This window comes from Oryx dammah, unplaced genomic scaffold, assembly GCF_014754425.2.
Source record: "Oryx dammah isolate SB20612 unplaced genomic scaffold, SCBI_Odam_1.1 HiC_scaffold_24, whole genome shotgun sequence".
In the NCBI taxonomy this organism is placed as follows: domain Eukaryota; kingdom Metazoa; phylum Chordata; class Mammalia; order Artiodactyla; family Bovidae; genus Oryx; species Oryx dammah.
In genome coordinates this window covers 82,368,942-82,393,931 of record NW_024070208.1, presented here as the reverse complement: position 1 = coordinate 82,393,931, position 24,990 = coordinate 82,368,942, and the positions used below count along the sequence as shown (strand labels likewise).

Below are 24,990 nucleotides of genomic sequence, written 5' to 3'. Positions count from 1 at the left end.
AAGAGGAGCTAAAAAGCCTCTTGATGAAAGTGAAAGAGGAGAGTGAAAAAGTTGGCTTAAAGCTCAACATTCAGAAAACGAAGATCATGGCATCCTGTCCCATCACTTCATGGGAAATAGATGGGGAAACAGTGGAAACAGTGTCAGACTTTATTTTGGGGGGCTCCAAAATCACTGCAGATGGTGACTGCAGCCATGAAATTAAAAGATGCTTACTCCTTGGAAGAAAAGTTATGACCAACCTAGATAGTATATTCAAAAGCAGAGACATTACTTTGCCGACTAAGGTCCATGTAGTCAAGGCTATGGTTTTTCCTGTGGTCATGTATGGATGTGAGAGTTGGACTGTGAAGAAGGCTGAGCACCGAAGAATTGATGCTTTTGAACTGTGGTGTTGGAGAAGACTCTTGAGAGTCCCTTGGACTGCAAGGAGATCCAACCAGTCCATTCTGAAGGAGATGAGCCCTGGGATTTCTTTGGAAGGAATGATGCTAAAGCTGAAGCTCCAGTACTCTGGCCACCTCATCCGAAGCGCTGACTCATTGGAAAAGACTCTGATGCTGGGAGGGATTGGGGGAAGGAGGAGAAGGGGACGACCGAGGATGAGATGGCTGGATGGCATCATGGACTCGATGGACGTGAGTCTGAGTGAACTCCGGGAGTTGGTGATGGACAGGGAGGCCTGGTGTGCTGCGATTCATGGGGTCGCAAAGAGTCGGACACGACTGAGTGACTGAACTGAACTTGAGAGTCCCTTGGACTGCAAGGAGATCAAACCAGTCCACCCTAAAGGAGATCAGTCCTGAATATTCATTGGAAGGACTGATGCTGAAGCTGAAGATCATCGGCCATCTGATGTGAAGAGTTGACTCACTACAAAAGACTCTTATCCTGGGAAAGACTGAGGGCAGGAGGAGAAGAGGGCAACAGAGGATGAGATGGTTGGATGGCATCACCGATCGATGGACACGAGTTTGATCAAACTCCAGAAGATGGTGAAGGACAGAGAAGCCTGGTGGCTGCAGTTCATGAGGTCACAAAGAATCAGACACGACTTAGTGGCTGGACAACAACAAAGAAATACTGAAAACATCACAGACTTCAGAGCCCTGGCTAAGGTGCCAGAGAAAGAAAGAGAAAAGCTCAAAAGTGCCACTTTGGGACCCAATGGATTTGCATGTGAATTCCCATGTAGCCCCAGAAAGGCTTCCAGATGTCCCTCAGCTTTCTGAGAAGGTGCTGCAAGAGCTCGTGATCATAAAGGAAGAACGTCTGAGTTACAGAGCGACTCCAGAAACTGTAGCCGCTATTGATCGTTAGCAGAAGGCTGAATGGAACCACGCTCGCAGTCAGCGCTCCTGGGGCTTTGCAACCGCAGACTCATTATTGTAAAGCTGAGCTTCTTCCTGGTTAGTTGTCATCAAAAGAACTCAACTGACTCTTATCCAAAGTGACCTGATACATATTTTCAAATACATTAATTCTTCCTATTACATTTTGTAACACCTCCAGGGATACTTTGCGTTTAGTTCCAGACCACAGCAGGAACAGGAATGTGGCAGTAAAGCTAATCACAGGCATCTGTTGGTTCCCCAGAACCAAGCTTCTTGGTGAATGCAGGGGACTCACCGAGCAATGCTACGCATACACTACACTGCACTTTACCAAGTGCGCAATAGCGTTGTGTCTAAAGAAATGCACATAATCTAAAACTACTTTACTGCTAAAAATACGCTGAACCGCGTCTGGGCCTTCAGCAAGTCTTAGCAGTAGTATTAATGCTCACAATCACAGACCGCTGTAACAAATATCACAATAACGAACAAGCACGGCACGTGAGACAAGAACGGAGCAGACGCTGCTGGAAAAACGGCGCCAGTGAAGCGTGCCTGATGAAGGGTTGTCCCAAAACTTTAATTTGTAAACAACGCAATGTCTGTGAAGCCGAACGAAACAAAGTGCAATAAAAGGCCTGCCTTCACTCTACAGGGAAGAAGATACACTTGCCCTCGCCAACTCACTTATTTATATTAAACAAATGGATTTGCTGAAAAACTTCACTATGAAAAAAACAACGGCATATGAAATTTATTAAAAGTTTATTGCCTCTATATTTAATAGAATAAATAAATAAATAATATTGTATCATAAGAGAAATACAAAAATAATATACCCGTAAAAAGGTAGCAATCAAAGCTTAGGAAATGTATTATATAATAATAATGAATCTTTAACTTTCAAACAACCTTTCAAACATTCTGAAATCAGATGCTGGTTCTGTGTGTTCTTCCTTGAGTCGCTTAAATTCTTTGAACCTTAGTTTATTTAGCTCTAAAATGGTGATATTATTTAAGTTAAAAAAAAGTTTTGAGGGGAAAAAATTCATTAAATGTGCACTTTCCATGCTCAAAATTGCTTTCTTCTGCTTCATTTTTTTTTGGTCCCCCAAAAATGTTTTCAAAATTGTTAACCTGAAGACCTCTAACCACACTATTTTTAAACACAGACTACCATATTATTATAAGAAGTATATTACAATAGCATGTCATTAATTAATCTGCTTATTTTTCAATAGGGATCTGAATGGAACTATACTAGGGTTCTGATATGTAAAAAAATTCATTTCCTCATTCTATTTTTTCTTATATCATGTTATCAATAGTGTGGTGAGTTCCTGAAAAGATTCCAGAAAATTCCAGAAAATTAGATTCCAGAAAATTAGATAGAGAAAATGTTCTCAGAGCTAGACATTTAATGAATGCATGATTTGGGGATTTAAATATGAACCAAAGTTAGGGTAATTTCTTGTATTCGTAGATCAAGTCATTGAGCTGAAAATAGATTATATTGATACCTAATAGTCTATCAGAACATGTGCTATGGTTAAATACCACAATGAAGTATCACCCCCCAAGCAGTCAGAATGGCCATAATTAAAAAATCTACAAATGCTGGAGACGATGTGGAGGAAAGGCACCCTAAAATAGGTTAGAAACAAGGGCCTACTGTACAGCATCGGGAATTACACTCCATTTCTTGTGATGGCCTATAACAGGAAAGAATCTGAAAAGCAATCTATATATATACATGACTGAGTCACTTTGCTGTACACCTGAAGTTAATAAAACGCTGCATAAATTAACTATACTTCAATCAAAAAAATCAGAGGACAATACATGGGACTTGCCATACTAGGGGTGAAGACAGAAGCCTTTTCCTCACCAAGGTTTTCCTAGTTCTTCTCCCAAGACATCCACTTAGAATTAGCCCCTCTCACATTTCTGTCCCGCCTAACTCGCTGCTGTGTGCATACCTTTCCTAGTGCCTGATGCAGAGTCTGGAACTTGGGACACACACAAAAACCATTTGTTGAACGAATGAACCACAGAGTACTCCGATGCAAATGAGCCAGAAAAGATGGACCCTTCCAGGTTCCGAGAAAACACTTTCTTACAGAGCAGAGACCATAGCACTCTCATTTTTCCCATCTGTAAAATGGAATTATGTACATCAAGAGCAAATGGCTTGAGTTCAACTGATGGGTTCAATTGATGGCTGTTAATACATCCTCTGGACTTCCCTGGTGGCTGAGATAGTAAAGAATCTGCCTGCAAAGCGGGAGACTGAGGTTCACTCCCTGGGTCGGGAAGATTCCCTGGAGAAGGGAATGGCAACCCACCCCAGTATTCTTGCCTGGAGAATCCCATGGACAGAGGAGCCTGGTGGGCTATGGTCCATGGGCTGGCAAAGAGTTGGACATGACTGAGCGACTAACACTTCCACTTTCTTTCCATATGTCCACTGATTTCTTTCTGTATCATATCTAGGATAGTGATTTCACAACTAGGGATTGCATGGGGTTTTTTAAAGGTTGAGGTTGACAAACTATATAATCTTATTTCATAGAACTTTGGAAGTCCAGGCATTTGGCTTTTTCCAAACCTTTGAACACTTAGCCCAAACCTGAGTTATTGTTCACCAGGACTTCCCAAGAAATCTCACTCTTTAGAAAAGATTTTCTAAGCAGGGAAATGTTTCAAATCCTTGAAGACTCTTCTGAAATCCACTTAGAGGAAGCCTCACTTGACGACTGGCTCAGCTGTCATGATCTTATCCTCTACAACAGAAGCTTTTACTTTGAACGACTGCGTTATCTTTCCAAACTCTCTGTATTCTTATAGCGGATTGCTGGTAAGCAGTTTTACAGACTCCATGGCTTTAAGTTTCATTTCATGTGGCTGCATGCTATGTGTCTAGTGGGAAATTGGGGGAAATTATTGAATGATAAATCATTAGCTCCCACTACTTTGTTCTTTACGACTTTGGTGAAGATCTGTAGCCTGCAGAGCTTGGCAATAGCAACTGTTGGGAGAACACATTCTAGCATTTATTAAAATAATACTTATATAATCTTAGCATTTTCTCATTTATTCTAGATGGTACAGGCATACCGTATTTTATTGTGCTTCGCAGACACTGCCTTTTTTTACCAGCTGAAGCTCTCGAGTTATTGGGTCAGGTAACTCCACCAGCATCAGCTGTTCAACAGCAGTTGCTCCACTCATGCCTCTGTGTCACATTTTGGCAATTCTTGCAATATTTCAAACTTTTTATTATTATTATTATATTTGTTATGGTGACTTGTGATCACTGATCTTTGGTGTTTCTACAAAGACGTGCTAAAGGCTCAGATGCTGGTGCTTTTTAGGAATGAAGTCTTCATTATTAGGGCGCAGACATCAGTGCTGGTTTTTTGTTGTTTTAGATTTGAGCTATAGCATACTTAATAGATACAGTGTAGTACAAACACTACTTTCATACGCACTGTGAAACGAAAGGAAATGCATGTGACTAGGTTTGGCAGTATTTGCTTTTTCGCTGTGGTCTGGAGCTGAATCAGCAGGATCTCAGAGGGGCACCTGTATATTATATTATGGACGATCTCGACATACTCAGCGATGAAAGGAATAACCCAATAAACTTCATCTGCAATCAACCGACTTCAACAATTATCAACAATTACCACCTCATGGCCAATTCTGCCTTATCCATTTCCTTGTCCATTACCCTCAAAATTAGATTCACTGAAGCAATTCTCAGACATTGTGTCATTTAACTGCAAATATCTGAGTATAATTCTCTAAGTTACAATGCCTTTTGAAAAGTACCTTCACAGTATCTATATCACATATAATTTCTATCAAGGATAATTTTTTAATTTTGTCAAATATCCAGATTTCACATTACATTAATTAACTCATAATTTTTACACTTAAGCAAATCAGGACCCACATAATGCCTATATACGTAACTGATTTATACGTCTCTTAGAGCTCCTTTGATCTGGCAGTCACCTTCTTCTTGCATTTTATATGTTGAAGAAATCAGGTCATTCGTCTTACACTGTTTCTCACAGTTTAGCTTTTGTAGGGTGAGCTCTTGTGGTTTAGTTTATCGTTATGTCATCAGCTGATTTTTAATTTTTTTTTTTGATGAGGACCATTTTTAAAGTCTTTATTGAATTTGCTACAAATATTGTTCCTGTCTTATATTTTGAATTTTGGGGCCTTGAGGCATGTGGGATCTCAGCTCTCAGACCAGGAATCGAACTCACAAAGGACGGTGAAGTCCGTCCTTCGTCCCCAGTTTCTGTTGGTTAGTAGTTACATCGATGCACCTCATTACGCTCAGGACTTTTCCTTTCCTTCCTTCTGTCCTCCTTTCTTTCCATCCTCCCTTCCTCGGCGGGACACTGGACAAGCATCTGGGATACTGCCACCCTTCTTTGTAAGTCAGCTGTGAGCAGTCCTCACGGCAGAGATGCCTAGATTCATTGCTTATCAGGAGCGGTAACGCTGACTTGCTCTAATTCTGTCATTCATTCTTCATTTATTTGTAGTGAGATCGCACCAAGTTATACTTATAAAGTAACTTGGGGAGAATCCGGATCTTCGTAATATCAAGGCTTTCTAATAATGCAGGAGGTCTTTTTTCATTTTTCACCTGTAATTATGCACCTTCCAGAGGTATTTTAGCCCTCACTTAGGCCAGTGGCTAACTTTGCTGATGTAAATGTTTTCTTCTTTTCCTCTGTCTTCTGGTAAACTGCCTTAAGAACACACAAAAGTCCTTTGTCTGACGTGCCGATGCACAACGCGCCACTGTGTCAGGCTCTCTCCCTGTCTGCGGCCATGTTTTCATTCGTCCTTTTCAGCTGTCTAAATAGTAATAATCTCTGGACCCGAAAAATATTTTTGCCTCTCCCTGTCACATCGTGCCTTAAATTCCCTTCGCTTTACTTATGTCAGTGGTACCGCGATGTCTAAGGGCACTAGCATTTCCTATTAGCTGAAACAAACTCTCAGGTAAAGTATCAAAAGCTTTCAGCTAGTCTTTGGGAGCTTCTTGAGCATACCAAGGCTGGCAGTTCTGATTTTTGGTGTACTTCTTAGAATCTTCTCAAACTGACCCTGTCCTAAATATATGTCAAGTTTCTTATGGAAAATGCGTATGGATGAATAATTGTCAAGAAATATATAAATATAAGTTTTCCTATGCCTGAGCAAGAAGAACCACTAGCAAATTTACTAAAGATTTTTTCTTATGAGTGTGCTCTTTAAATTTTAATTGAAACATATCTGCTAGTGACCGATCACTTAGTCGTGTCCGACTCTTGGAGACCTCATGGACTGCAGCCCAGCAGGCTCCTCTGTCCCTGGGATTTTCCAGGCAAGAATACTAGAGTGGGTTGCCATTCTCTTCTCCAGGGGATCTTCCCAACCCAGGAATTAAACCTTGGTCTCCTGCCTTGCAGGCAGATTCTTTACTGTCTGAGCCACCAGGAGAGCAAGATTTTTTCTTATGAGCTTCCTCTTTAAATTTCAGTTGAAACACATCTGCTAAGCTTGTTTTATATGCATAAAGTGGTATCACACCGGACTGCAGCTCTGTGGGGGCTGACATTCTACTGAGAAGCCCATAGGTCAATAAGCTCAAAGCAGAATAGAACAGATACTTATAAAGACATTAAGATCCTTCTGGGTTTGGTTCTGAATATAATATTGATCTGGTAAACATTCTGCTGCAAGTTTCCAGTGGAATAAGACATGTGCAAGTTCACCATTCTGTCAGCAACTTCAGAGTCTAAAACGCATCATTCAAACCAACGGCCTTTAAAACACCACACAGGCAAGTTCAGGAATCTGCTAAATCCACCGTAAGTTGAGATATGATTCCTCACAAAGAAAATAATTTTATTTTTCAATGCCTCCGGGTACTATTGTGCCCCAGTAATTAAGCAAGCCAGCTAAAACGGCATGGCCAACCTACCCAGCAAACTAAAAGCACGTCTTTCAAAATATTTATTGTTTTCTTAAGTCTAAAAAACTTGGTCTTGAGCTTTTACCCTTAAGTATCTAAAGCTTTTGGTATTTAACAGATTTGTTTTTTTTAGATTAAAAAAAAAGCCATTCTTTGTTATATAAAAATCTCAGATCATGTATATGTTGTTAACTATATAATTAAAATATTTAACTTAAGGAAAGAATGATAAGGGACACATGTAACTGTAGTAAAGATGTTAGTTTTCATGAAAAGATAAAACAAATGTTTTGTACATTTCAGGCCTGATGGGTGCCCAGGCAGAGTGGAACCTGGGAGCTCAGCCCTTGTGGACACTGCCCACCTGTGATTTTTGCGTGTCACTAACCAGGAGATGCAGAAACCGTGAGTCTCCTTAGAGACCAGAAATCTGTCTTCTTCTAAGACAAAAATGTAAGGGATCAATACGACTGGCATCAACATTCAAACATGGGGGCTGAGCTGCACTGTTGGAGCGGCTGCAGGCCTGCATCTCGCGTGGGACAGCCTGCGGCCAGCTCTTCACTGCTTTCTTCCTTACAGGCATCACTGCTTCTCTTAATAATGAGCAGTAAATAAACAGAACCACGAAGTCCTCCCTTTCACATGAATCCATGGACACAGAAGCGCAGAGGGAGAAGCTGGTCTCCTTGGTATTATTTCAGAGGAGAATTTGGGTAGAGTTTTGCAGAGAAATGATTCATGATTATTCACCCTGGATTAAGTGAGTCAGCATGATTAAGACCCAGTCACCGTGCTTTGCACCCCGTTTTTAGAGGGATAAAGGCCAAATTGGAAAAGGTTTTTGGGTGTTCCCACTTACAGACGTGATCGTAGCTACCCACCATTTCTTACACACGTGCAGAGAGCTAGAAAATGACCCTAGAACCTCTATAATAGGCAGCTTGTCTACACTCACAGCTCTGTGGGTCTGTTGCCATCTTGACATTACAGATAAGGAAACCAAAGCTCATTACAGATTCTACATGTTGGCCAAGACAGCTCTGCTAGTAAAAGCCACAGAATTGGGTTTCAACCTCACGCTGGTTAATTTCTTATCCGATGTCACTAACCACCCTAAGCATTGCATACTTGAAATTTTTCATGTAATATAATACAGCGTGGCTTTTCCTTTTCCCACCTGTACCTTTTACAGGTTTATTTTTCCTTCTCTGCTGAGGCAAATTTTATTTCTATTCTTAACATTTAATTTTTACATACACTTAATTCAATTAAACTATTTGCACTATACTAATAGCATGCCTAAAGAACTGAGTGCCTTTCAAGTCCCCTAAATTGTAAATGGATTAAAAATAATCAATGCCTCTTTAACCTCTTTTTATGAGTTGGCCATTAGTCATATGTATGCATGTGGCGTAAAGCTGAATCTACAAATAAGAACATTGAGCGTGAAAGAGTATGTCCATTCCGATTTTTGGCCAGGGGTTTCTAAAGACCTTCACCCTCATTTCAGAGATACCAACACTGTCTCTGCCCCAGTTGAAATGACATTTCCATAAATACTGCTCTGGTCTTCATCTAATACTGTCTTTTAAAACAAGCGCCTCTGTTTAAATGATTAGGCCAGTTTACAAGGTCATATAAAAATGATAACTATGTCAACAAACCAGGGACATTAATTTAAAACAGGGTGGCGAAGTACTTCTTTAAATTATATGTGTGCAAGAAATCACGGGGACAGTCTCTAATGAATTTACAAGAGGTAACTATTAGTTGGAAAAACCATTCCAGTTAATAAAATTTCAAAAGAAATCTACTTACTTGTTCAAATTCATTCTTTTGAAATTCTTCAAATCCGAAGATGTCCAGAATCCCAATGCCCCACGTCTGTGAGCTGAAACGGAACAGAACACAGCTGAACTGGCATCCTTAACCCTGCCCACGTCCACTCCAGGTCGGAGAAACCCGGCCACTGAGCACGTTGTCAATAATCTGAAGTAAAAACATGCTAACGGTGATCTTAACCTAGTGAAAAGCTGAAAATTAGGAGGGAAAAGTGTTCTTTGAATGCTTCGATTCAAACACAGACTCATTAACAAAAATGCGTTTGATATCTAAGTACAAACTGCAACAACAAACGGACGGTTTAACATTTGCTTCTCTGAAACACTTTCTCTGTCGTCTCCTTCAACCAGACTTGCTTCCTCTGAAGGACTTTGCAGCTACCTGTTGAGTGGGTCTCCTCAGCTAAAACTTGTACCTTGCCAGGCTACCCCAGCAGCAAGTCAAGCCATTTCTCCCCACACATAAGTACAACATGAGTTAACCCCATTCGGCCACATGCATGTTCTTTCACAGATTAAACTGAGCCACTCCAAGAATCATGCTGTTCCTCCAAGTGTTCTTGTAAATAAAGAAGAAACGTGAAGAGCGTGAAATGTGGGTGCAAAATGGACAGGGATCCAAGGAATGACGTCATTCTCCCGCCTAAATGATCATCCTCAGAACTCACTCGTCCGGGCCGGTCAAAGCACAGACGCTGGCCGCCCGCTCTATCAGCCCGTGTGTCCGGTCCTGCATCCTCTTTCAGCTGCCCCGCCTCTTTGCACGCCACGCACGGAGGGACTGAGGAGAGGAGGGGGACCTTGCTCGACCCGGCGACACCGACAACCTGCATTCTGTGGGGCTGTGGGGGCAGCACAGGGGGTACCCCTGAGGAGCTTCTTGCAAAGAAAGGCCTGGATGCTTCTGGAACACTGGTCAGCCCACCCCTCACGTTAACGTCTCTCTGCAGTGCATCCGCAGGGGAAATGCGCTCCGCGTTTTCCGCCAGTGGGAGTGACGGTCCCTCACTACGACGGTGCTCCCTGTCCCGTCACCGGTCTCCTTGTCGGCACACGGGGTGCGGGTTTCGCTTTTGCTTGCTTGGCCGCGCCGCATGGCTTGCGGGATTCATGATCCTGTCTCTATTTACGGCCGACAGTGCAAATAGGAGCTTCCTAAGTAGGAAGGAGAGCACTCTTAAAGCCCTAATACAAGCATCGCGTGGCAAACAGTGTGAGTCAGTTAAGGAAGCAGCGAACCATTCACTGGAGGTCTCTAGGGAACTGATTCAGTATTTTAGAAAAGAAAAAAAAAAAGTATTTCCCCCTGTGTCCAAATAAACTCTACATGGTTTAGAGAGTCAAATGCTAGAACAGGAAGCTATAAACACATACAGGAAAACAAATGTAACCATTTTTTTCCCCTTGCTTTCAGTTCTGTGAAAGGTCGAAGGAAAACATTCAAAAGTATGATTATGCAGATACTGAATTCCTCTGGATGATAAATAGTATAAATGTAATTAAATTCTGTTAGAGGTCACTGTTGGTTTAAAATGCACGGTCTCTTTCATGTTCCCAGATCTTTTGCACCATCTTTTGCCCACCCCGCCTCTTTCCACCATCTTTACAATGTGGACAGAGGGACGTTGAGGGTGAAGCTCGCTCAGTGGGGACGGTGGTGCTGAGGTTCAGGCTGACCTGTCGCTTTGCTGCGTGTGTGTGTGTGTGCTTTCCATGTAACGAGCTGCATCGTTTCTCTTGTAGGAGGCTGGTGATGAAGCTTGTCAAGTTTTGGAGTTACTCCCATCTTTGCAAGGATCCTGATTCAAACACTTTTTAGTTGGATAACTTTGGCAAAGTCATTAATACTTAAATTTTCTGAGCTGCAGTTTCATCATCTGTAAATCTAAGATAACAAATCATATTTATCCAGCTAGACATTTCCTATGTAAGAAGTGAGGTAAAGAAAGTTCTAGAGTAATAGCTAGTACAGTGTGTCTCTAGTCACTGGAAGTTGCTTTAAGAAAAAGTTGTTTAAACATGCTCTAGAAGTAAAGAGGGTGGCTTAACAGAAGAAATATAAATGTCAAATCAGCAAAGTAAAATGTCAATCTCATGAAAATTGCAAAAGAAATAAAATTCTGAAAAATTATGATGAGAAAGATATTCCCGAACACTTTTGTTGGTGGCTGAAACTGGCAGGGCCTTCTTAAAAAATGACTTCCTTACGTGGCATAAAGCTTTGAAATATTAACATCATTTGAACCAGGACTCCCACAAGCAAGAACCAATACTAAGACAATGATCTGCAACACAATTAAAGACAGACTGATGCCCACTGTTATAGTTAAACAACAAAAAGAAGTAACAGATACCCCACTCTAACGATACAATTACTTAAACAGCATGCATCCTAGGAGGGATTTAGTGAAGCTGTCAATAGAAATCAATACATAAATTCTATACAAATAAGCCCTGTTATATATCTAGAAGACCTGGAAAGAAGTACAGTCCATCTGAGAGGAGGACCTGGAAATGTCTTCAGCGGCACACCTAGAGGTGACTTCTTAACGTTTACAATGTTCTATGTGTGTGAGCGTGCCCAGCCACTCAGTCGTGTCCAACTCTTGAGACCCCACAGACAGAAACCCACCAGGCTCCTCTGTCCATGGGATCTTCAAGGCAAGAACACTGGAGTGGGCTGCCATCTCCTCCTCCAGGGGATCTTCCCGGCCCAGGGGTTGAACCCTCAGCTCCTGCAGAGTCTCTTGCACTGCAGGTGTTACTGCTGAGCCACCAAGCTATTACAATTCTATCACTAGCCTTTGTTGGAAAGACATGTGATTGAATGCAGAGTGGTCACCTTCTGAGCTGGTGGAGGAAGGGTAACTGTGATCTTCAGGGCAATGGAGCCCAGCAGAAATGGTGCAGACAAGGGTCTGGTTTTCCAGGCATGGGAGGTGCTGCAGGGATCCTGGGAGTCAGGGAAGAGCAGGGGTGCTTCCTGAAGGCCAGGTGCTGGCCCAGAGCACGGCTGGTCGCTGCCACTCTGCAATAGGACCGCGAGATCAGGCTCTCAGGTCCGACTCCCCAGACTGGCTCCTGGCTGCCTGGGCGGCAGGGCTCCAAGCGTAGATGGAAGTCAGGAGAAAGGAGGACAGCCAGGAGTGGCCAGATCTCTCACACACTCTCTACCCTTCTGTAACAGCGGGAGCTTTGTGTGGACAGAGGACCCCGAGGTGGTCCAGCTGCACGCGGGTGAGCACGGCGTTGATCCTGGTTCTGATTAGGGAAAGTAAATAGCCTCCTGATGAAAGTGAAAGAGGAGAGTGAAAAAGTTGGCTTAAAGCTCAACATTCAGAAAACGAAGATCATGGCATCCTGTCCCATCACTTCATGGGAAATAGATGGGGAAACAGTGGAAACAGTGAGAGACTTTATTTTCCTGGGCTCCAAAACCACCGCAGATGGTGACTGCAGCCATGAAATTAAAAGACGCTTACTCCTCGGAAGAAAAGTTATGACCAACCTAGACAGCATATTCAAAAGCAGAGACATTACTTTGCCAACTAAGGTCTGTCTAGTCAAGGCTATGGTTTTTCCTGTGGTCATGTTTGGATGTGAGAGTTGGACTGTGAAGAAGGCTGAGCGCCGAAGAATTGATGCTTTTGAACTGTGGTGTTGGAGAAGACTCTTGAGAGTCCCTTGGACTGCAAGAAGATCCAACCAGTCCATTCTGAAGGAGATCAACCCTGGGATTTCTTTGGAGGGAATGATGCTAAAGCTGAAACTCCAGGACTTTGGCCACCTGATGCGAAGAGTTGACTCATTGGAAAAGACTCTGATGCTGGGAGGGATTGGGGTCAGGAGGAGAAGGGGATGACCGAGGATGAGATGGCTGGATGGCATCACAGACTCGATGGACGTGAGTCTGAGTGAACTCCGGGAGTTGGTGATGGACAGGGAGGCCTGGCGTGCTGCGATTCATGAGGTTGCAAAGAGTCAGACACGACTGAGTGGCTGACCTGAGCTGAACGTAGACTAGCATGCATTTGGCTGGAAGAACACTCCTTCATTTATTCACATTGCATACGTACCAAATTCCAAACTACATTTGGTTACCAGATAAAATGTTTAAAAAAGATGTAGAGAAAGGAAGAACTATTGTCAGGAAAAAAAATTAATCCAGGTTTAATGCATTTTAAGCATTATTTTTGCAACTACTGACAGACAAAATGTGTTTGCTTTTTTTTTTTTCAAAAGTCTATTTCATCATTTATGACTGAGTGAAATTTTGCTGTTCAGTGACTCAGTCATGTCTGACTTTTTGGGACCCCATGAACTGCAGGCCTCCCTGTCCATCACCAACTCCCGGAGCTTGTTCAAACTCATGCCCATTGAGTCGGTGATGCCATCCAACCATCTCATCCTCTGTTGTCCCCTTCTCCTCCCACCCTCAGTCTTTCCCAGCATCAGGGTCTTTTCCAATCAGTTGGCTCTTTGCATCAGGTGGCCAAAGTATCAGAGATTCAACTTCAGCATCAGTCCTTCCAATGAATATTCAGGACTGATTTCCTTTAGGATTAACTGGTTTGATCTCTTTGCAGTCTAGTGGACTCTAGAGAGTCTTGTCCAGCACCACACTTTTGAAAGCATCAATTCTTCAGTGCTCAGACTTCTTTATAGTCCAACTCTAACGTCTGTACACGATTACTGGAAAAACTATAGCTTTATGTGACTGCTATTGCAATAGCTGCCTTGGCAGGAGGGAGTCAAGGGCCTGCAGCCAGCAAAATGCCTGTTCCATGTGGCAGTCAGCAGCGCTGTCATTTCACTTATTGATATCTCAACTCGTATTACACAGGCATTTAACTCAACATCCAATTTCTAGCAAGGAGGAGCAGACAGAGGTCATCAGATGAATCGGGATTCAATCCGTTAGGCAAAATTAACATATTAATGAGATGATCTGCTTTAGTTCAAATTCTGCCCTGGAAATCTCCTGAGGGTTTTCTTAACAGTTAACAAAAATGCCTACCCCGAATCGACTCATTAGTAAAATACACCACTTTCGATATCAGACAAAACGCTAAATGCCAGGGCGTCTGTCTGACTTTGATTTGCCTTCCAGGCCTGTGGGTATGAGAAAGGGGAAAGCCTGAATTAAAGAGCATGTGCTCTTCGGAACGGATGAACTAACTTTATTTGTGCAGCAAGGTTGGGGGATTTATCCACATCAGGTTTTGTCCTCAGTCATCTCTGGGCAAGGAGGTGAACTGACAGTTACCTAAGTAATTCAAAGTCAGCTTAGGAAAGAAATGAATGCTGTTTGGCACAAAACCCTTAGATGGAGCCAGAGCTGAATCAGACCCTGTCTGTGGCTGATTGCTGACACGTCAGACCCCAGACGGGGTAAGAAATACGAACATCCTAGCATCATTTGCAGTGTAGAGGGCTGATTCAGAGTTCACCGCCTGCCAGAAAGCAGGGGCCACCAGATATTTGGATGCGACCAACATCTTCCAAGGGCTTCCTTAGGGGCACTAGTGGTGAAGAATGGAGACGCAGGAGACGTGGGTTCGATTCCTGGGTCGGGAAGATCCCCTGGAGTCAGAAGTGGAAACCCACTCCAGTATTCTTGCCTGGAGGATCCCAAGGACAGAGGAGCCTGGCAGGCTATAGTCCATGGGGTCACAAAGAGTCAGACAGGAGTGAGCAACGGAACACTGGGAGAACATCTTCCAAAATATCCTGACTAGGAATCATCGACTCCTAGGTCCTGAAAGCAAAACCAAGCCAGAGAGATGAGCCAACACCCTTCATTTGTAAGTAAATGAAATGTGATTATCGCAGCTTCAGAGGTTGAACAAATTAAGATTCACAAGACATAAATGTCTCACTAAAGATTTCATTAATGCTAAGTGTCAAGCTTAGAACAGAAACCCAGATCTCTTGATTTCCAACTCCCTTTAAAAAAAATTAAAACTGAGTTAAAAGATAAAATTGCTGTATTCATAAATTAACTACCATCTTGAATATCCACAAAAATGAGATCTATATAACATCTCAGCCCACTAGTTGAAAGTACAGTAAAAAGTGCTGCTTCGCTTTTCACTTATGGTTCTTTTCTCTTTTTTCAACCGTTTTACTAAGATTTAATTACATACAATATTGTATAAGCTTAAGGTATACAACCTGTTGACTTGCCACACACAGACTGCAAAATTATCATGCTTTTCTTAATAGGGTTCCTTTTCTCCATAATAATTCTGTCTGAATACAAACCGTTCTTTTCATGAGGTTCCTTCTATTTAAATTTTAAAGAGCACTTTGGATTATCTTTGCCAGTTAATAGTAGATTTTGAAAATTGTTAAAGTTTGTGATTAGTCTGCCCCCCAGAAGATGATAGAGAAGAATGTTTGGAAGAACTGGGATCAACAATCATCTCAAAATCCCTCAGACCACCCAGGAAATGGACACCTGTCTTTCTAACAATCACCTTCAAGTATATGTACTTGCAACTTGAAGTTCAAAGGAACCGCCATGAAAATTAAATTAACTAGATAGTGAGTTGTAGCAAGTGACTACTGGTAACCAACCACCTCAAAACTCACTGACCGAACAAAACAGAAAGTCCTTATTATGGTTCTAGGTCCTTTTGTCAGGGTGGGTGGCCTGATGGGGGTTGGCAGAGCTAAGGCAGCACCCACCAAGGGCCCTGGGGTTGGCCAGCCCTTGGCTGGCTCACAGCATCTCTCCCCACCCAAGAAGAGCCTGGCCTCAAGCGCAAGGGGGCAACGACAGGGATCTCAGTAGACTCGTGTGAGGCCTTAGAGTTGGTGCCTCTTCACTTTGGCTGTATTCTCTTGGCTACGGCAAGACATGGGGGCAGCTCAGATGCCAAGGTAGAGAGAACAGACCTAACCTCTTGATGAGAGAAGTGTCAGAGGGGTATTGGACAGGGCAAGGATGCAGAAATGCAAGCAACCGGGGGCAGTTTTGCCCCATGCTTCTTCACTTTATTTATTGGTTCCCTCACCTTTCAAATGGGTAGTTTGAAAGGTGCACCTCGTTCTGCAAAGCGCACTGCTGGCTGACAGAGACCCAGACACAAAGAACAGAGGGACGGAGGGCAGTCTTATCCTCAGGGACACGTCCATGGAAAGACATGTTAATTCAAAATTATCATCTTGGGAGGAAATAAAGAAACCATTTATATTTTTTAAAGGTAGCTTTAACACTATGCTTTTTAAAAAACTCCATTTTCTGACCATTTCAATGAGGGAGATGTTTCTGGGAAAACTCAGGTTTCAAGTCTGACATGTAAGGTTCATACTCCAAGCCCACTAACTCCTCCCGGCTGGGTGACGAGGGCCACTGACTCAACCCCTCTGAGCTCCAGTTTCACCATCTGAAGAGCATGCTCAGTTGCTCCAGTCAAGTCCACCCCTTTGTGACCCCAGGAACTACAGCCCGCCAGGCGTCTCTGTCCAAGGGATTCTTCAGGCAAGAATACTACAATAGGTTGCCATTTCCTCCTCCAGGGGATCTTCCTGACCCAGGGATCGAACCCGAGTCTCCTGCATTGCAGGTGGATTCTTTATTACTGAGCCACGTGGGAAGCCCCTATCTGAAGAGAGGAGACAAGAATTCATTCCACATGCTAATGTCAGCATTTACTGCAATAATCCCTGGCTCAAAGCCTGGCTCATTTATAGGCAATTTCCAATCAAGGATAACCACAATAAATGCGCCTCACCACCTATTACATCTGCACCCAGGAAAAAGCCAGGTTTGGAAAGTGTATTTTTAATAAGACAGTGTGTCAAGAGAGAAAAGTTAAAAGCTTGGAGCTGACAAAAACTAAAAATGTCCTTTTGTTGAAAAGCCCATCCTCCTCCATGAGAAAATGATATTAGAACAAGGCACACCCCATTTAAATCGCGGGGAGGTTTCCCTCCCGGTGTTTCCTTTGGGGAGAGGCAGGGTCACCGAGGGGCAGCGTGGGGCATCCTGCTCTCTTCTCTGAACAGCGCTGCTCCATTATTTATTCTAGCAGAGCTGCCAGTGTGCGCCAATGACAGGCACGGAGGAGCTGAATATGTACAGACTCGGTTAACTCTACCCAGCAGGACAGGTTATCAGGGGGTGGAGCAGAGGCCAGACACATTTCCCTAGCGAGAAATGAAACAAGAGTGTGGGCACCGTTAGCAAAGCGATGGATTTCGCCCTTTGTGTAAAACAGACAAGCTTTAGCCTCCGCACTCTTGGCTCAACACAGAGCTACAGGAGAAGGCTCCTGGGTTTTTATTAGCCTAGTAAATCACTGAATTTCTTACATACATTATTAAATCTATTTGGCCCTCAAATAATATTTGCAAATCACATACTAGTCATTATCCAAAAGGAAAAGCACCACTGTTCGATACTAAAAATGCCATAGTCTCATTGATCTGAAAGATTCTCTCTTTTCCCCCCATGTCTCCTAAACACATGCACTTAGGGGAAAGTACACAGCTCTTTATTTGTTGGATAAGTGACCTATTCTTGAAATAATTTATCATGTTATCATGATTAATATTTGCATTTAAGCATTATTGTCTCCATAGTATGTGGTAATTTTTATAATAAGGATGGCAATTTTAAACCATCATTTTATATTTATTATGAAGTATTTGAAACAATTTTGAGTAATATGATATACACAAAACTTTGGTAAACCTCTCACATTTTTTTATTTCTCTGGATCCTTTTATTTTAAAAAAAATGTATCTACAAAAAAATGGAAAAAAAGTGCAATTACAAAGAAAAGGTTCATAGCTGTTTAGGAAATGATTATACATATGAGTGTTTTGGTAAGGAAATGGAGCAGAAGGAGAATTATTTAGAAAGCAGGTTTTCTCTTAGATATTTTGCTAAATTGTGTAGTTTTGGTTGTCATGGCAATAAGTACCATGATTTAAACGTCTATGCAGAAATAGAAGTCACTCCTACCATATTCATAAGAATCAAAGAAATCTCATTACTTAATGGGAAAAAAAATTCCCAATTTGGATGAAGGAAGGAAAAACACGGTATGCCAAATTTATTTTTCTGACAAACTGCTTGTTATTTAATCTCTGAAACAAAAATAAAGACAAAATATTTAGAATTAAACAACAAAGGAAGCGCTACAGACAAATCTCCTGGAATGCACTAAGTACACAGAAGATACTTCGTACACTCAGGTTAACAACATCATCAGAAACTATGAAACAAACGCTCCATAAAAGTCAGATAAAAAAAGAGAAAACCTCAAACAGAGTCAAAATAGGGTCTCATAAAACTGCAAAGACTAGTCAAATAAATAGCATACACACGAGAAAGGACAACAAGACAAATAAATTGATTTTTGAAGATGATTCATCAAATTTAAGCAAGACGTGTCAATGAAACTGGGGCAAAGGCGTAAATAAATAATATCAGGACTGGAAGCTGTCAAACTAGAATTATAAGAGATACTGATTGGAAGATTATAAACAAAAGAAAGCTGTGATTTAGTTGGTGAATGTACTTAAAATCTTAAAGTGGGCCATTTTCTAGAAAATATATATGACCTTAAAAAGAGAGAAAATAATCTGATTACACCCACAAACTTTAAGATAGTATTCATAGGTCAATTCTCCCTTCACCTCCTCAAAAAGTTTTTGGGAGAATTTCACCCAAACACTCAAGGCATATATAATTTTCATTTAAAACATCTTAGAAGAGAAGAAAAGCAGAATGTTCTCAATTCATTCTCAAACACAGATGCAGAGGATATATGGCTGGATGGCATCACTGACTCAACGGACATACATTTTGGCAAACTCTGGAAGATAACAGAGGACAGAGGAGCCTGGTGTGCCGCAACCCATGGGGTCACAAGAGTCAGACACAGCTTCCCCACTGAACAACAACAACAACAACACAGACATAAAATCAAAAGATTCTATTAAAAAAAATCTTATCTCATTAATGAGAATAAATGCAAACACCCAAAATAATGACTAGAGGATCAAATTTAGTACATCATGATCAAAATAGGACTTGCCCTGAAAATAATTACTCAACATCAAAAAAACAAACATCACTAAAAATTGCCACATAAGCTAAGAAAAGGAGAAATAATCTTAGTAGATCAAAGAAAAACATTCAACGAAACAGCATCCATTTATGGTTGAAAACATTCAGCAAAGACTATCTACTGGAACTCTACCTAAACAGATCACTCACTGACAAATATTTAGAAGTAGGACATTAATTTGGAAACAAGACAAGAATAGTCTACTATCAGCAGAAATTTTCAACATCGTACTGGAGTGCTGGCCAACACAATAAAGTAAGGATAAACAGAATGATGAAAAAGACAAAGAAGACAAGGTAACTATGATCGTTTTCATGAAGATGTTCCACTGGAAAATTATTAGAACTAATAAAGTCAGCAGGGTTTCTAGATATAAGATCAACATATGAAACTCAAGATTGAGTATCCCAATAAACAAATTAAAATATAATAGAAAAAGAGCACTCATCATAGCAACAGAAAGTACAAAGTACTTAGAAATGAATGAAATAAAAATGTGCAAGAAATTGATAGAAAAATGCAAGCATATTTAAGAAATTAAAGAATGTATGAAGAAAGAAATATAGAAGAAAATATATATATTTCAAATTTATGAAAGCAAAGAATCACCAATCTAAAAAGGCCATTTCTCTCCATATTAATCTATAAATATATTTCTCCACAAAATCCCAAATGGATTTTTTAATGGGCTGAATCAAAATGACTATAAAATTCATATGCAAAAATAGAGATCCAGAGATAACCAAAACAAATAAGAAAAATAAGAACGTATTATGAGAAGTTACTTATTAAAACAATATATTACTGATACAGTTTAAGTCAAATAGATTAAAAATCAGGAGGGGGTAAAAAAGTATTTCTAATAAGTGAGATAGGGATAATTGAATATCCATCTAAAACATAACATTAAATCAGTTTCTCATATAAACAAAAATAAATTCCTGATGTATGGAAAATTTTAAAGTTTGGGGGGGGAATGTAAGATGACCTTGAAGTAGGGAAAGAATGACTATGCTAACCACCACGCCTCTATGAGCACATCACCACGGGGGCAGTGTAAAACCTCACTGGTAGCCAGAGAAATGCAGGTTAATACTCTCCCCACAATTCTGCTGTTAAATATATACCCCAGCGAAAACTCTACACAGATATCTCAGGAGGCAACCCTGGAACTGAGAAGCAGAGGAGACTTAAGTGTCCATGTAAACGAAGCAGATGCGGGCACTGTGGTTTCCCTGCAGGGGAATTCAAGCAGCAGAAACAAAGAGTGAATTAGCTCATTAGGTATCAATATGGTTAAACCTTAAAAGCCATGTGGAGTTAAAAGGGGAGTGCAGCATAAAAGGTACTGTGTGAGAGCATTTCCTTACTTCTTGATGACTCATGATGTTATACACTTATTATGAAACACCAGCATCCAGATGAATTTTTAACACTGTGGGATATTTACACAAAATCGATGACAGAGACTTCCTGTCTTTGAGCAGGAAGGAGAGGGATGGATTTATGCAGGAAAAACAAAAGTAACTTCAGCTTTTAGCTGCAATTTTCTATTTCTTTTGTGTTAAAAAATTCTGAAGCAAAAGTGGCAAATGTTAATCATATGAGATAATAGGTAGCTCTCTTCCTGATTATTAAATCTTTCACCTCCCCCAAATACACTTAACGAAGGAAGGTATCACATGCTAAACGGGCGGAAAAAAAATCAAACGTCTATTTTCCTTTTCTCACAAATGCACAGCAGGTATTTTAGTATTTCTATGAGGCATCTGGGAGTTAACAATATAAATTCATTTATTAAGAAGTGTTTTACATCATAATTAACACGGCAGTGTACAAAACATCATTTTACCAACTCTTAATTACTTATGAGTGTTGGTATAAATTTTCAGATTATCTTTCTTTTGGATTTGCAATATCCATCAGAGAACTTAGATCTTTATAATCATTTTAATAAAGTTCTAAGAGGGAAAGATAAAACTAATAAGTAGATACTTGGGTCTGAATCAGATTTATTTACACATTCAGTCTGCTTCAGCTGCAGGCCTTGCTTTGTAGTTTTGTGTCTGAAATGAGGACAGATAAACATGAGAGAAACAGAGAATGAGATGCTACTTAGGATTCACAAGTGATTAAATATATCAATAGGATCAGATGTTTCCTGGTGGAAATTAATTTTCAATTTTTTTATCAAAATAACGGTGAAAAACATTTAATTTCTAGACGTTGTTCTCCTTACTTCATTTCCTCATTACCCAGTTTACCAATTAGATAGTTAATTTATTTTGGTCTCAAAGATCCTGTGTGCGTGCGCTCCTGTGGGTGATTCATGTCGATATATGGCGAAAACCACCACAATATTGTAAAGAAATTATCCTCCAATTAAAATTAATTAAAAAAATTTTGTGTGTGTGCATGCTAAGTCGCTTCAGTCGTGTCCGACTCTTTGCAACTGTAGCCCACCAGGCTCCTCTGTCCATGGAATTCTCCAGGCAAGAATACTGGAGTAAGCATTAAACATTCTTCCTCACAGATTCCTTGAGTATAATGGGACAGACGTGTGTGGTTAAATTAAAAAGTATTTAATTTTGATATTCCTCTGCTTCTTAGTGGTCACACAGCCCCGCCAAGCCCTGCCCTGCGCTACTGAGAATTAATACAGATCAGCTAGTGGATGGTCCCAAAGAGGAAAAGTATTTAAGCCTGGAGGGAGGTGACAGTTACACGAATTCCATTACAGATTTGGCAGGCATGGGGCAGGGGGTGGGGAGGGAGCAAGCAGATATCTGACAAAGCGTGTTGCTTCTTTTCAATAGAATTTTTCCGCAACCTCTGACTCAGGAAAGAGGAAATACTGCCCACCTTAACACTGCCTGTTGGAGAGAATGATGGTGGATCCTGGGCTAGGACCAAGGTGACCACCTCTGAGGAGGCAGGGCAGGACAGGCGCGTGGACGCTTCGAGGCCCTTTGGAGAGTTTCAAGGCCCAATAATGAGCGATTACAGTCGCCTGGGATGTAAACAGCGGATGTGGCCACTGGAGGACATTAATCCTCAAATTTTAAACTCAAAGAAGTAACCTGACCAAACTGACTTCCTTGCAAAAGAGGAAGCAGATGATACTTTTGTAGGAACCATCTGTAACTCTTGGTGGCTACATTCTGGTCCTTTTAAAAAGTCATGTGAAGTGAAGTCACTCAGTGGTGTCCGACTCTTGGCAACCACATGGATTGTAGCCTACCAGGCTCCTCTGTCCATGGGATTTTCCAGGCAGGAGTACTGGAGTGGGTTGCCATTTCATAGACATTTATTAAAAAAATCTTTTGTTTAAACCACTTAAGAAAAAAAATAACCATACACACACACACACCTGATTTTAATTTTTAGACATTTGCATCCTGGGAAATAGGAGGAGATGGTGCAGAAAGCATGACAAATTCAGCTGCACAAAAAGCTAAAACAACCTGTAGACAGAATTTGGAAACTGTCCTAAGACTCTAGGTAAAGCATTAACATTTACAGGTGACGTATGCTAACAGTATGGGCATGAACTAGAATCTAGAAGATGTTTCTGATGGTTTGTCTGTGATGCAGAGGACAGGGCTCCATCTTCAGGCCCCGAGAGTTTTATAAACTAAGCCACTGACTTCCTGTCCCTGATGGATGAGATCCTTGACAAATACTCAGTTATAGCTGCAAATCTAATCTACTGAAAATAATCTTAAAAAGATTAACATTCTTACCCTCATATTAGTGTAGTAAAAATCACATCTATCAGGGGGTATCTCAGTGTACGTTTTTAACAATCACAGATTATATCTAAAACTACAAAGTCAATTTTCTAATTAAAAAAAAAGTCAACCACAAAATCATTACAAACAAATTATCTGACTTAAAAATCCTCAAAATCTAGCAGGAGTCTATGAACACATTGGCGGTATTATCTCAGAATTTATTAATTTATTTAACCAACACATTAAGAAGTTAAGACAGTCCAGCGACATTGTTTGTTGTTGGTTTTTTTTTGAGAGGAGAGTCCCCCAAAATTATATGTAAAATTGTGCATTTATTCCATTCATCCGATTCTCCAACTGGACTTTGATCTTAAATAAAGTCTAAATATACTATAACGTTTCATAAGTACAGTAAGTGCTATCTGGTTGCATCAATGAGAAAAAAATGGAAATCATAAAGAAAATTCATTATATTGTATCATGTATATTATATCATTTCAATATAATATACAGCAAAACAGTCAATTCTGTTTAAAAATCTTTGGAAATTCAACCAATGTGTATATACACCACTGACTATTCATAACTAATACTATAGACACAGAGTTCTCAGTGGAACAAAACTAAGAAGAATTCCCCAATGAAAACTTCAGCCATAAATCCACTTAGCCCAGTGAATTTGCCTTGTCTTCATCTCAGAGCATGAAGGTAAAACTCTGCTTTCACTCCAGTTCAGGGGGCAATCTCCAGAGCAGCTACATGGGATCCAGAATCCTGACCTGGGTTGTTTTTAAACCAGCCTTTAGAGTTCTTCAAGGCTATCCTTACTCTTTCCCCATTTGAAACACTTGCTGCCTCTAGGAAAGATAGACAGGCTCACCTACGAAGAAGTGCCATTTTTCTGACTGTGAAACTTGCACTGCTTGCTACTCTCACAAGCACAGATTCGCTGCACGCTGCAACTCATGTTGTCAGATGCTGGAGAGGACCGTGCCCGCGTGATGCCCCGACAGGACCGTAAATCCACGTCCCTCTGCCCTTCCGTCTCAGTCCAGAGAGCGAGGTGTTGGTGGTGAGGCGCCAGGACCCACTGTTAACATCACCATCCTCTACAACGACTCGCCCAGACTGCTGGGGACCACGTGTGCCACGTGGCAATACAGTGACGCAAACCTCTCTGGAGACCCAGGACATTCCACGCTGACTTACTAAAGCACTTGCTTATAAATCGAAACATATGAATTTAGAAGTGAAAGTGTGAGTCGCTCAGTCGCATCCAACTCTTTGTGACCCCGTGGACTGTAGCTCACCAGGCTCCTCTGTCCACGGGATTCTCCAGGCCAGGATACGGAAGTGGGTTGCCATTCCCTTCTCCAGGGGACCTTCCTGCCTCAGGGGTTGAACCCATGTCTCCCGAGTCCCCTGCACTGCAGGCGGTTTCCTTGCCTGCTGAGCCACTGGAAAAGACCCTATTTCTGGGAACGAGTGAGGGCAAGAGGAGAAGGGACGACAGAGAAAGACATGGTTGGATGGCATCACCGACTCGATGGACACGAGTTTGAGCAAACTCCAGGAGATGGTGAAGGACAGGGGAGCCTGGTGCGCTGCAGTCCATGGGCTCACAGAGTTGAGCATGACTTAGTGACTGAACAACAATGAATTTAGAAATGGGATAAGATACCAAAAATATCCTCCTGATAATTTCAAGAATTAAATCATTGCATTGATGTGTGGATTTTAAAACAAACAAAAAAATACTTAAAGAAAATAAGTTCAACCTTTGTTTAAAATAATCCAGCTCTTCTCACGGGGGTACCTGTTCCACACGTCTTCCTGTGCCTTAATCACAGTGCAGTTAGACTGGGTGGGAGAAGGAGGGTTTGATAAATTTCACAAGTGACATATGTTTTCCAGCGGCCTTCTTTTCTCTCCCCAGGATCAATCTAAATCTACGGACCGAAGGACAAGGCCTCTGGACAGGTCCTGGAATGGCGACCCGTGCCTCCC

At 41.3% G+C, this 24,990-nt stretch overlaps 1 protein-coding gene across 1 annotated transcript in view; it reads right to left on the bottom strand.

Annotated features, from left to right (window-relative positions):
* Nucleotides 1-24,990, bottom strand: part of MYO16 (myosin XVI) — a 389,767-nt gene that overhangs the window by 166,067 nt on the left and 198,710 nt on the right. The window contains exon 20 of the mRNA XM_040267295.1: nucleotides 9,142-9,214. Coding sequence (XP_040123229.1) covers nucleotides 9,142-9,214 — 73 coding nt within the window. The remainder of the gene's footprint in view (nucleotides 1-9,141; nucleotides 9,215-24,990) is intronic.